The sequence below is a fragment of the Onychostoma macrolepis genome, chromosome 05 (assembly GCF_012432095.1).
Source record: "Onychostoma macrolepis isolate SWU-2019 chromosome 05, ASM1243209v1, whole genome shotgun sequence".
Classification (NCBI taxonomy): domain Eukaryota; kingdom Metazoa; phylum Chordata; class Actinopteri; order Cypriniformes; family Cyprinidae; genus Onychostoma; species Onychostoma macrolepis.
Genome location: NC_081159.1, coordinates 5,982,426 through 5,996,129, shown reverse-complemented (window position 1 = coordinate 5,996,129; position 13,704 = coordinate 5,982,426). Strand labels below are relative to the sequence as shown.

Genomic DNA, 13,704 nt, shown 5'->3' with positions numbered 1-13,704 from the left:
TTTTGTTGGTTTTTTTGTTGGTTTTTTTTATAAATAGAATAGGTAAGTGTTAGTATTAGTTGGTCAGGTGCTGGCAAAAAAAGATGTGTCTTTTTGAAGGCCGCCTGCTTTTGTTACATTTTTAGAGAGGCTTTTCGCACAATGACAGTCAGCATAGATCTGGGCATGGTGCTTTTAGAGCATATGAACCCTGTAAACCTTATTAAAATAAGAAGTTATTAAAGTATGATTTAAAACCTTAGTCTCAACATAAATACTAAATACTAAAGCTAAATACACTACCAGGTTTTTGAAAGAAAACTAAGCCTGCATTTTTTACTACGAATACAATTGACATTGTGAATTAAAATTTTTCATTGTCACATTATCCTTCAGAAATCACTCTATAATATGTTGATTTGCTGCTCAAGAAACATTTCTTATTATTTTAAACATAGTTGTGCTGGTTAATATGACATGGAAACCATGGTACATTTTTACAGGATTCTTTGATGATTAGGAACGTCAGAATAATAGCATTTATCTAAAATAGAAGTCTTCTGTTTATAAATATCTTTATTGCTGTTTTGACCAATTTAATGTGTCCTTGCCAAATAAAAGTATTAATTTATTTTTAAAAATCTTAAAAGGTTTTTTGTATCTTACAATTACATGAAAATGCCTACAAATCAAGGGGTATTTGGTCAAAAACGATAGGAAATGTGAATTGTGTTGGCCTGGAATGGGCGGTAATTATCTGAATCCTTAGCTCTGACAATCTTTTTTTTTTTTTTTTTTTTTAATCAGTATCTAGTATTTAAAAATGAATTTCGTTTGTTGTTAGGTTTTGCCAGTAACCTCTGTTTGTGTTAGTCAAAGGCTGTGGATTGCAGTCACTGTGCAGTTAGAGCTGCAATAGAAGTGCCTTATTAAATAAGTGATATGCTTCCTGAATAGCTGCACTACATTGTTTTAAAATTAGTAACAGTGTTTTTGAGGCATTTATGTGTCTGTATGTGCAGGTGGAGGCAGATAGGCTGCAGCTGCTGGAGAGGGTGGAGAAACAGGAACAAGATCATAAAGCCAACATGCTCGCTTTAGAGGAGAACAGCAGAGATGCTGAGAACCAGATCAAGGACCTAAAAGAGACCATCTTTGAGTTGGAGGACCAGGTGGAGCAGCAACGGGCAGTTAGACTGCACACCAACCAGACCATTCTGGACCTGGAGAGTATGATAATTATCTGTCTCTGGATCTCAGTATACCACCTTGCCAAACGATCATAACCCCATGCTGTGAATGTTTAACTGCTTACCCTCAGCCAATGCTAAATATACTGTATCATCTGGCAGAATCTGGCTTACATGCGCACACACACTGGTTGGAGTCTGCTGTGATTAGTGAAACACATTGATTGGTTCTGGCAGCCTGGATGGATTGAGATACTGAGCTGTTTAGTACTTAGATCTCTCCAGCTTAAATCTTTGCCAAACTGCATCATGCAGGATTCATATGCACTGTGAGCATGCCTGCTTTCTTCTCTTTTCCTCTGTAAGCAGGGGGGAGGAAATTTCATGGTGCAGATTATAGTTTTATTGCAGCTCAGTTTGTGTCTGTCCAGCTGCAATGAACTAAATAAATTTAAATAGCTCCTTGTTATTTCCTTTAGTTATATAAGCTAAACAGTATTTATATTTCAAGACTCTTTACAGCATTTAGTCCTAAATTTCAAGAACTTGCCCGGGTCACAGTTTACCCCAAATTCAAAAGAAAGTTAAATTGTTTTTAGTAAAAATGTAATGTAAAATGTAAAAAAAAAAGTAATGAAGATTTTTTGGAGTCAAATGTAATTGTAGGCTTAGTTTTTATTTGTTTAAATACATTTATTTAATGTAATACACTAAAGTTTGAGTCTATTAAATTTTTTTATGTTTGTGAAAGAAGTCTCTTATGCTCATCAAGGCTGCATGTATTTGAAAAAAACATTAATATTCAGAAAAATTATTAGAGTTCAGAATAACTGCTTTTTTAATTTATTCCTGTGATGGTAAAGATAAATTTTTAGCATCATTACTCCAGTCTTCAGTGTCACATGATCCTTCAGAAATCATTCTAATATGCTGATTTAGTGCTTAAGAAATGTATTTTTCTTATCAATATTAAAAACATTTGCACTGCATTTTTTTTTTTTTTTTTGAAAAAAGGGAAACATTTTTTTAGGATTCTTTGAATAGAAAGTTCAAATGAAAAGGATTTATAGAAATCTTTTGTAATATTATAAATGTCTTTACTGTCACTTTTGGGGAAAAAAAGATGTTTGCATCCTTGTTGAATAAAAATATTAATCTCTTTCTTAAAAAAAAGTCTTACTGACGCAACACTTTTTTTTTTGTGAATTATAATTTTGTCCTGATTTTTCAGATCAAATCAAGAGGCTGGAAGAAAACAAGGCTGAGCTGGAGAAGCAGATTAAGGCCATGAATAAACAGATGAAGGTGGAATTGTTTATCTGTTTTTCTTCTTGTACTTTCTTCATTTTGTAATGAACTAAAGCATAACCATGCATGTTTGACAGTGGATGTCAGTTTGTATAATTCAGGAGGAATATCTTCCATCTGTGTAGAACAGTGCTATGTGTATGAGACCAGAACGGTCTTCATTAGAGCACACTTTGAGCTGCAAATGCAAGCTGGATTGCAGTCTACCATGTCAGTGCCCATCAGTCACCGAGATTGAAAATGACATTTCCATGACCAGCCCCATGAGCTCACAAGAAGGCCAAAACACTTCCGCTCCACATGACTAAAAATGCATGTGTTTGTGTGCGGATTTTCAGGATGAGACAGAGGAGTGGCGCCGTTTCCAGGCTGACCTCCAGACAGCAGTAGTGGTCGCAAATGACATAAAGGTGGAAGCTCAGCAGGAGCTGCGCACGCTGCGCAGACGTCTGCAGGAGGAGCAGGAACACAGCGCAAGTCTGGCTTCAGAGTTGGAGCAGGTCCAGGGCACCAGGTACACAATCACTCATGAACTCAACACTGCCCTCCCCTCTGCTATCCATCTGGGCTCTCAACTCTAACAACCATCACCTCTATTCAAATATCAATCTCTGACAGCCGCTGACTGGGTTTACTGGTATAGTTTGCTATATCCCAAATCAAGATCAGATAAAGAATTGGAATTTGACATTTTAAATGTCTGAAATTGATATCTGACATTTTAAAGGCTGCAGTAAACTGTACCAATGAACACTCAAATCACTAGTCATGCAAAATTACCCTCACTCCTCTGCTTTTACACACTATCTTGCATCTGTTTACTCTTTTTGTTTGTTTGTTTATAGTAGCTTTAAACTGATATTGCCCCAAAAAACGATTACCTACTGTGTTCGAAACCAAAGGCAGCTCTGTATTCCTTATATTATCTTATATTCCTTTTAACTTCTGAGGAAAAAAGTAAATTAAACGACATAAAGAAAAAAGACAAGTTCAAATGAACTTTAGACATAAGTATTGTAGTCATCAAATATTTGCTTGATTATCTCTTACTAGAAATGGAATAAAAAATTGGGCATTTATAAATGTTCAATGTTATATTAGTTATTATTTATAGTTACTATGATATTTCTTATGTTGAATTACCTTGTGTTTTCATATTTTCTGTTTTCATTTAAATTTTAGTTTAAGCTTTTGTCATTTTTTATATTATATATACATTAAATATATATATATATAGCACTAATGTTTTTCATTTTAATGTTTTTCATTTTTTTTTTCAGTTTTTTAATTTGTTTATTTATTTTGTTTTATTTCAGCTAACGAAAACAATTTTTTATAGTTTCAGTTAACAATAACAAGACTGTAAATTTTGTTTACTTTGTTCCACCACTCAATTAAACATCATTTTTATTTATATTTTTATTTCTTTAACTAGCCACCAAATCACATACACACAAAATGTGGATGTCATAAGAAGTGAATACAGCTTTTTTCAGGTTTCATACACAGCCTTATTTTTATATATACCTGCCATATCTTTTAAATTATAAACACTCATTTAGATGAACTGATAATGATCTGATGATCTATTTGATGTGCAAATTTATACATTTCATCCACCAAGAACAACATCTGATACACCGAACAAACTGTTTGAGGAAAATGAATGTCCCAGCAACATCTTTACCTGTGTCAAAAGGTGTTTACTCTTTGGTGTTGGGCTGGCATTAATGCTTTGGTGTTCATGTCTGTTTTGTGTGCTAGCTTCGTAGAATATTTTGCATTAGTCTGCAGAGCATTAGCAACAACATTGTCTCCCCATTATCATGTGACACTAGACCTGTGCGCTTCATTATAGGAATCCAATAAGATGAGTGCATGTATTGAATACCAGTTGAAGTATTTTGAGATGGGCGCTTTTATAAGTAGTGCGTTTGAGTTGCTAGATCTTTAAAAAACTCTTCCCCTCCGTTCAAACGGACAGCCAGTGTGCGTCGATTTCCCCCCTCCCTCAGATGCTCCCTGAGATTGCTCTCTAAAGGATTTCCCTCTGACCCAGGTGAGTGCACTGCTATCACCAGCCCAGCACTCATACAGAATGCTAGTATGAATGCTTATGGATGGTCAGAGTGATTTAATCATTGAGGATGTTCAAGAGCTTGTGTCTTTGCCTGTTTTCCCTGCCTTAGCCACCCGCCCACTGCTTTGAACAATACTACTGTCTGATTGGCTTTGCTCATTTTATTCAAACAGGGCTGGGTCTGCTTTGCTTGCCAGTTCTACTTTTCCTTTCTTTCTTGCCCTTGAAAACTTTGTATGTGGCGACATCTGCTGTTTGCTATGATTTTTGCTCACAGATTGTGAAACAAACAGGTTTCTGGAAACGTTTGAAGGTTTTCTTCCTTCAATCATCTGCTTACAATCTGCTAATGAAAAGTATCACATGTTTTATTGATTTCCAGAGAGATGCATGAAGGTTGATGATGACGAATGAGCATTTTCTGCCATGATGAAAACATTTATTTTATAAATGATGCTCGATTTACTGGTGATGCTGCTCATCTCAAGTCAATCTGAGGCTTTCATCCTAATAAACTCAATTTAGCAAGTATTTTTGAATATATCTTCATTCCGAACCGAACTCTGAACCTTAAATATACCTCTGTTTTCTTTGTTTCTTTCAGAATTGCCACTGGACCTGCATTTGAGACCTCCAAGACTGCAGTTGAGGGGCGATAGATGTCTAGGGTTAAAACCGATGACCGGTTTACAGTATTGTAATACAGAGTTATCTGTGTGTCAGTATTATTCGTGAAGAGAAAGTGAAGACAAATTCTGAATTTTTTGATGGAAAAAAAAAATTCACAAAACCGGAATACATATGCTGTTTCCACAGCTGCTCAGAGGAGATATTTTGTGTTTGTTCTAAAGCAAACAACACCTGCACTATTTGAAGTGTGTTTGATCATGTTGACCTGCTTTAGGCTTGTGTTGTTATACCTTTAAGCAGGGCCAACTGAAATGTTGGGGATAATTGGAAGGAAAAGTGAACAAATTGTGTAAAGATGTATCTGTAACATTAATTTATTATATCCCTGACTGGGCACTGTCTTTTTAAAGTACAAAAAATAGCTTTGTATTGTGCTGCCTTAGGAATAAAGCCAACATTTATGGACCTTTAATACTTTACCAGCACTTTTTGATTTTGTCTTAACGGTTTATATTTCGACAGCAACCACGACAGGGTAAACCATTTAATTCCCTCTATTCCGGGTCATTTCTTTCATATTCTCTGTGTTTACACCTTGGGCAGAGCAGATACATCTATTTGAGTTACATGAAGACATTGGGAACTTTCATGTGCCACTTTTCAAATGATGAAATTTTAGTTTCATACTGCTGTGTGCAAATCCAACACTAGATGGCAGACAAACCATTCCTATCAACACTCCAACATATCAAGCAAGCTTGTTTTAGTCTATAAACACACTGATTCTTATAGTTAAAACCCGGTTGGATTACAACCCCACTAACTTTTAAATGTTTTAATTTGATTTACTCAAGCACTAACCAATGAAGATTACTTGTATTGGATGATGTTTGCTGTAGGGTAAGGGTGGTTGTGTTGTCCCTGTGTCGTTTTTTGTTACATCACTGCCACTAAAAGTAGTGATAAGAAATCAGTCGTGCTTTTGAGAAACGTGCTTTACCTCACGTTCAAAGTAAACAACTTAGCTAAGCACTTCTGTTTGTGTTCCTCATGGGTGAAGCTTTCTACTCCACTCCACATCCCTATTTGCATTGTTTAATCATCTGTGGCCAATTTCAGTTTGAAAGTTTCTCAGTGAATGTGAATATCACATGATATTGCAAATGCGAATGAGACATGACTCTCAAATATGAAGTGTACAAAAGTCAGGTCCTCGACTGCCGTTTTGTCAAATCTCAGGTTGTATGTCTCGCAGGAACAGATTCGTCTAGATGCAGTTTATCAGAAATTATATTACATGCTGGTATTAACAGTTCAGGACATGACTGTGCCAAAATATGATTGCATGCTTAGTAGTTTCACACCTCTGCCTTTAAATGATGCAGTTTCTGTTACGATTCAGTGAATGTGCAAATGTAACTTATGTACTGTTTTCATGTGACTGCAATGACGTTTGTACTCATGAGAGATACAATACTATTTATCTCTAACACGTTACATTTAAAATTGTCATCAATGTATTCTGTATCTTTAAAGTAAATAAATCAGATCATTCCAGCATGTTATGTCTGTGTTTTTAAGGCAGCTTCCACTGGGGTTTCTCATTTTTCGCTTTCACATGTTTGTATACATGCATCTACAGTAAAGAAACATGACACAGACAGTTTGGGATTTTATCCTGAGTAGAGGTGTCACTAGAACTTGCTAATATTTTGCATTTTTATATCATGCAATACTGTACGCATATTGAACCATTTTTGCACAAGAGGAAATTTCTGCCTCAGGTAGAAAAACTTCACTTAAATGTGCTCAAATATGCATATACTGTACTGTCAGCCATCATTTTTGAATCCCACAAAACCTGTCAAAAGAAATTATATTGTGCATAAAGAACATGGATGCATATTTTTATAACCTTTAAGATTGTTTAGATTGTGGCATTAATTTCCTTGCAGTTGAACATGTTTACCCTCATTTTGCACTATGCATTTTTGAGGAGGAAATGTGCTTAATTGTGATGAAAATACAGTGACAATGCAAAAAATTGTAGTCATAAAATATTTTTATTTATATCTTTATTTTTAATGCAAATATAATTTCAATTTTTTTCTCTTTTGATTATTGGGGTTAGATGTGAACCAAACATGATTTAACTAATTTATTAGTACTGATTAGTACCATTTTGATATGATTTGACATTACTATTAATGATCTATTATTATTTAATATTATTAAATTAAACATGAATTGGTATCAATCTACTTTTTTCTGTTTGTTTTTTTTTGTATTTTTACAAAAATCGTATAATTGTGTGTATTTTATTTAATTTTACTTTAAAGCATGTAAAATAGTTTATTCATATATACACATTTAGCACCTCATGTAAAATACATTCAAATCCCTGTGGCCTCTCTATATGTGTTCTGTGATTGATAGGTCATGGAGTGAAGACGTTAGTCTCTCTGACTCAGATGGCAGTCCCCACTGGTGCCGAATGACTGTGTCCCAGAATGCACCTGGTGGCTTCCAAACCAATGGTAATGAGAGTGGAAGCAGCATGCCCTCAGAACCAGGAGCCACGGTCAAATCTCTCATCAAGTCGTTTGACACAGCTGTGCCGAGTGAGGACACGACCTTTCTCGCTGCTTTTCTTATTTTCCCTCATTCTCATTCTTGTTCTCTCCCCTTTTCACATCTTTTCTTATTAATGTCTCAAATATTTAAAATTAATGTTACATGGTAAAATGTTAGACGGTAAAATGATTGCTGAAAAAATATTTAGGCAGTGATTAAATGTTTAGATCATGGCGCTATCATGGTGAAACAGATGTTAACAAAAGCCGTACTTTAATCTGAGCTAATGATGTAATTCTCTCCAAACATCTCCTGTCTGCCATCACAATCTATCAGTAACACGGCAGCAGGAAAGTCTGGCTCTCATTACAGCAGCCAGACCTCTCAAATCATTCCCGCTTGTCTTTATGCTGGACAGATACTTCTGTAAGTTACGGGTGGTGAGACAGCAGGACTTCTGCTCATTAATCACAAAAAATGTCATTTTAGATTGGAGAGCTTGTTTAATGTTCCTAGAATAATAAGACAAAGAGTCCCATTATTAATAACCTTTAGTACAGCTTGTGATTTTTATAAAATGTTCTGCAGAATACAGTTGGGTATTTCAGAAAGTCTAATGTGGTGTCGTCAGACAGTCATTCCAGCTTCATCAAAACATAACTGTCCTTGCAAGGGTCCTCATGAATCATTTCTTTACCAAAAACGGATTGTATTATGACAAATCCAATTTTCCCATTTACATTTTATATGACCTTAAAAGTTTGAGTGGAGATTCATTTGTGAACCTTAGCATGCTGTTTTTCAAGGACGGGCCAGTAAAAACTATATTGGATGAATAATTAAAAAAACAATATTATGTAGTGTCCTCTTGACTTATTGCATTATGTCCTGCTGAACTTCCTGTGGAAATGACCTTGAAGTGATAATTCACCCGACAAATTGAAATTCTGTCATCATTTACTCACCCGAATGCGATTTTTAAAAAAAAATATTTTGAGATTTTTTTTTATTGTCCATACAATAGAAGTCAGTGGTCACCAAAACTGTTTACTATAAAACAGATAGCTCCGGTCCTTGATTATGATTGTTTTAGCCATGTTCAAAGCTGTTGTAAATTACTATAGAAACATACACCTCTGACCTCATTACATCAGTATTATTATGTCACTGTGAAAATGTTTTACTGTTTTTGACTTATTTTTGACTTAATTAATTTTGACTTATTGGGTGGGCTGAGCACATGCTAACATTTTATAAAAGCAATAAGCCCTGTAAAGCCATGGTTTACAGTGAATTTACAACAGATATGCGGGTTTCAGTCTCTCCGCTCCACATTGTGTCAAACAAAGCACCTTTGCTGTTTTAAATTCAAAAACACCTTTTGTGTTCCAAAAGTCATACAGGTTTGAAATGACATAAGATAGTAATGAGATATTATCCACTGAGTGAGCTATCCATTCAGATTTTTTTATATTGTCTGTGTGGCTGGAAGCCATTTTTAAAAGTGTTTCACTGTATTCTTCTAGATGGAACCAGCAGCTCAGCACAGATGCATACATCTCCCAGAAGCCCCCTGAGTGGCATACCAGTCCGTACAGCCCCTGCTGCCGCTGTCTCACCCATTCAGGTACTACAAATCTCACAATACACCACGCATTTATACTGGAGCATGGGCCATGCTATCACTGACATGTGTCTTATGTTTCTAGAGGCACTCTGGAATCAAGCCGCTGTCAAAGACCCTTGAGAGAAAAATCGCCTTTGGAGATTTCCCCCACAATGGTACTTCATAGTGACATAGATCTGAGGAGCGTCCTTCACTTAACACTTCAGTTATCCTTTAAACACTTATACTGTAGAGAAACATTTACATTTAAACTGTTCATAGCATCTGTGGCATGTTGTTGCTTACCACAGTCATTTTGAAATTGTGAAACTGTGCGCATGTATGCACTTGTAATACAAAGTCAATATCTTTGTCTGAAATATGTCTCAAACATCAGCATCTAAAATGGGGTCTATCGGTATTGCTCTGGGAAAAAAAAGTAAAAGTATATTTTTTCAAAAGTACTGGATACCAGAGTCCTGCACGCGGGCGGGTACAATTATAACCAAGACTATTTCGACTTAATCCAGTACACGCTGATAGGCAGCTCCTTTCAAATTGTCCCGTGCTTGTGTTCGCGAGCTCTGTCTGAAGACCGGGCTTCTACAGCGGGATTTGCAAACACTGTGCACTGTAGCCAATCGACAGCTGTATTGACATTGATTGACAGTTAGGTCTAGTGATTATATTAAAGGGAGCGCTCTTTGCTCGCTTTTCTGTAGTTAATCTATTCACAGTTTGAATAAAAGCTTTACTCCGCAATAGTTTTATATTGTTTACAAGTTGAATGGTGATTTTTCTCTCTCTGTTAACTTGTTGGGCTGCGTGTGTTAAATGTTATTATTAAATGTATTATTATTTATTATAAAAATATTAGCACATTAACTCAGAATGACTTGTTAATTGCTTGTTACATTAAAAATAAAATAAAGGTGTTTTGTCTGCCTTGTGTAGATTTAATGCGGGTGCGGTTCGGGTCACGGTTTTTATGTCAAACGGGTCGGGTCGGGTCGGGTTCGGAATTAAATTAGTGTTGCTGTCGGATAACGAGTCTGGTATTCGGTTAACTACTGCGGGTGTGGGGCGGGTGCGGGTTTATCAAACAGGACCCGTGCAGGACTCTGCTGGATACCCACAAAACTTAACATCATTTTAAGACGAGTTAAAGTTCATCTGCTTAGCGCACTAGTTCCGAAGCTAAATTTTCAGGGTCAGTACTCCAGTCTTCAGTGTCACATGATCCTTCAGAAATCACTTACATGTGCTAATTTGCTGCTCAATAAAAATGTCGTATCATTTTATTTATTTTGTAACAATTTTCTTTACTGACACTTTTGATCAATTTAATGGATCCTTGCAAAATAATTTATATAAAAAAAAAATCTTTACTGACACCATACCTTATTATTTTGGTCATGTATCATGTGTTATGTTTTATGTATTATGTGGTTTGCTTTGGCATTCGTATTATCAGTTATCTTAATTTAAATAAATATTGTGTCATGTCTTCTCTTTGTGGATTTTATTATGTCCTTTTAGAGGATATTCTCCAGAAATGTGGCAATAATGGGACACAATATTAAATTTCCCCTATGCGTCTGTGGTTCTGTCTCTCTCAGGGTCGTGCGATGAACTGAAGCCCTCTTCTCTTATGAGGAAGAGTCCGTCCCTCGAGTCTGTGATTAAAACTCCAACTCACTTCAATGGCTGCACATCCTCCTTTACTTACAACAAAGCCAACAGCAAACTCAAGTAAGCTACAAAAACACAAAAGCACAGTGAACGTCTTCCTCACTAGGGGCACTAAAACAACAGATGACTCAGTCTTATGAAAGAAAGATACACAGCTACCTTTCGCTGCTAAATATATTTGAATAATGCTGAGACATAGAGTAATAAGATGACTCAGATTAGAAAGACCTGAACTGCATTTCTTATCCGTGATACACTTGCATTACACATTCCTTAACAGTTTCTCCCTATTTTCATTTCGCTAACCCCTGCTGTCCTGCTTAGAAACAATGCCTCGAGTTATGCAAGTCAGTCTCTTTGGTGATTCACAATTTGAACAGAATCATACTTGGCACAAACTGATACGAAAAAAAAGTTCTTGATATAGAACGTTAGTCATGACCTTTTTTTGCCCTGCTTCAAAACCACTGTTGGGAAGTTGATGCATAATGTGTTCATGGATCAAGGTTTTAGTTTAAAATGTACATGAATATGTAAATTTGTCATGGTCCTGTCCCTGTCCTTTATCATTTAAACATTTCACGATTTGTTACTTTTTTTAATTTTTTTTTTTACAATTTTAAATGATATATAGAGAGAAATTCCTTAATGTGTTTCAAATTGGTGTCAGTGAAAACAGACACTGTTTGATGTTATTATTATTAAAAATTACAGAATTGCCTTGATATACACTAGCATTCAAATGTTCCTGATTTTTTTTTTTTTTTGTAAATCTTATTTCAAGACTTTTTTTAATTTTATGAAATACTCTTTTGCTCACCGAGACTGCATTCATTGATCAAACATAAACAGTAATATTGCAAAATATTATTAAAATTTAAAATAAGTTTTCTATTTCAATATACTGTATGTTAAAATGTAATTTATTCCTGTAATTGCAAAGCTAAAGTCATTACTATTACATAAACATTTATTTCATAATGATATTTCCCCCCATTTTAAATTCTTATTATCCAATGAAAGGTAAGATTTTTGTGAATTTTTAAAAAAGATCAAAAGGATTAACAATGCAGATTAATTTTCACAGCCTTCTTTGATCATATTTACCAAGGTTGCCGGTATTTTTGGCCATGACTGTATATATATATGTGATCTTGTATTTGTTTAAAATCCTTACAGACATCAGTGTGAAAGGTAATAAAACAATGACGCATATACTGTTCTGACTTCCAGTGCAATGACCACAGAGTCATCCAGTTTTCCCACGAACACACAACAAGGCAATCTGATTAGCTTTCATGCTGTGTCTCTTGCAGACAGACACGCCTGATGTACTGATGTACTTTCACATGAGTGTGAGGATTTTAGCAGTGGTTAAACACTAAACCCCTCAAGTGAAAGTCACTAACATTCTGTCATTACGTACATCAAGTACAGTATAGATTTTGTGCAGATTTTCAGAGTACGCAAATACATTTAGCTCTTTCAATGCTATAATCGCATTTAGGAAATAAGTAAATGTTACAAATGCATGTTACACACTTCAAAACCCCATGAGGTCTCACACACATGTACAGATGCAGTGTTAGTGACCGTACATGTGTATGTGTGTGTCCCCTGATGCTAGTGTGGAAAGAACAGACCCTCTGTCTGCTCTGGCGCGGGAGTACGGTGGATCTAAGAGGAACGCTCTACTGAAGTGGTGCCAGAAGAAAACAGAAGGCTATCCGGTAAGGAGCACAGGCCCTGACCCCCTCTCTCACCCTGTCCCTCTCTCTCATCTTTCAGGCAAGTTTTATTGGCATGACTGTTTAAATACAACATTGCCAAAGGAATGCAAAAAAACTGACATGTTTAAAAGTGTAATGTGTAATTTCTGCACCACTAGGGCTGCCAAACAGAACTACAGTAATGGCTGAAAATTTAAATGCATTTTTAAGCTTTTGACATTTGATGGTCTTACACAGTTTGAATACTTAACTTAATTTGAGTTGTGGTTGTGATGGTGGATTATCAGAAGTGTCATTAGAAAAGAGTAAGTGGTCGTCTACTGTATATACTGTCTTAACTTGCTCATCCAATGCTTCATAAAATAAGTCCCTTTTGTGGGCGGCCCAAGTTAGAATCCAGCTCATGCCATTTCCAAATCCCACACCCAATTTCCTCTGAGGTAAAAGAGAAAGTAGATGAAATCGGTTTTCTGCTCAGTTTGAAAGAAATTTAGGGGGGCTTTTTTCATTTTTACTCAAAGTACGCACGTGTTCTGTGAACTTCTGATATCTAACATTCTTCTCTCTTCACTAGACTGTGGTCACAGCATCTTTTTAATTCTTTTAAATTTTTTTGTTCTTTAAAATATAAATAAAAAATAATACTAATTTAAATGCTAAGTTAGTGTTCTGTTCATGGTCTGATAGACAATTTTAAGCATCTGATTTTGTTTATACAAAATGTATTTGTAATTTCCTCAGTTATGTATGAGAATGAGAGAATGACAATGAGCTTTATTGCCAGGTATGTTTACACATACGAGGAATTTGTTATAGTGACATAAGCTCCACAGTGTAACAGAATGACAGCGACAGGACAGGATAGGACACAGATAATAGAAAGAAAGTGTACAAAATAGCAAAAACACAATATAT

At 35.5% G+C, this 13,704-nt stretch overlaps 1 protein-coding gene across 7 annotated transcripts in view; it reads left to right on the top strand.

Moving 5' to 3' along the window:
* The window catches only part of specc1 (sperm antigen with calponin homology and coiled-coil domains 1), a 149,438-nt gene that overhangs the window by 78,027 nt on the left and 57,707 nt on the right, over positions 1-13,704 (top strand). For 6 of the 7 annotated variants that reach the window (XM_058775060.1, XM_058775057.1, XM_058775059.1 and 3 more), the window contains 8 exons: positions 1,002-1,209; positions 2,401-2,474; positions 2,816-2,991; positions 7,624-7,808; positions 9,288-9,388; positions 9,471-9,543; positions 10,987-11,119; positions 12,687-12,789. In XM_058775060.1, coding sequence (XP_058631043.1) covers positions 1,002-1,209; positions 2,401-2,474; positions 2,816-2,991; positions 7,624-7,808; positions 9,288-9,388; positions 9,471-9,543; positions 10,987-11,119; positions 12,687-12,789 — 1,053 coding nt within the window. Of the gene's footprint in view, positions 1-1,001; positions 1,210-2,400; positions 2,475-2,815; positions 2,992-5,161; positions 6,768-7,623; positions 7,809-9,287; positions 9,389-9,470; positions 9,544-10,986; positions 11,120-12,686; positions 12,790-13,704 lie in introns of those variants that run through there. The other variant, XM_058775062.1, reaches the window with a different exon arrangement.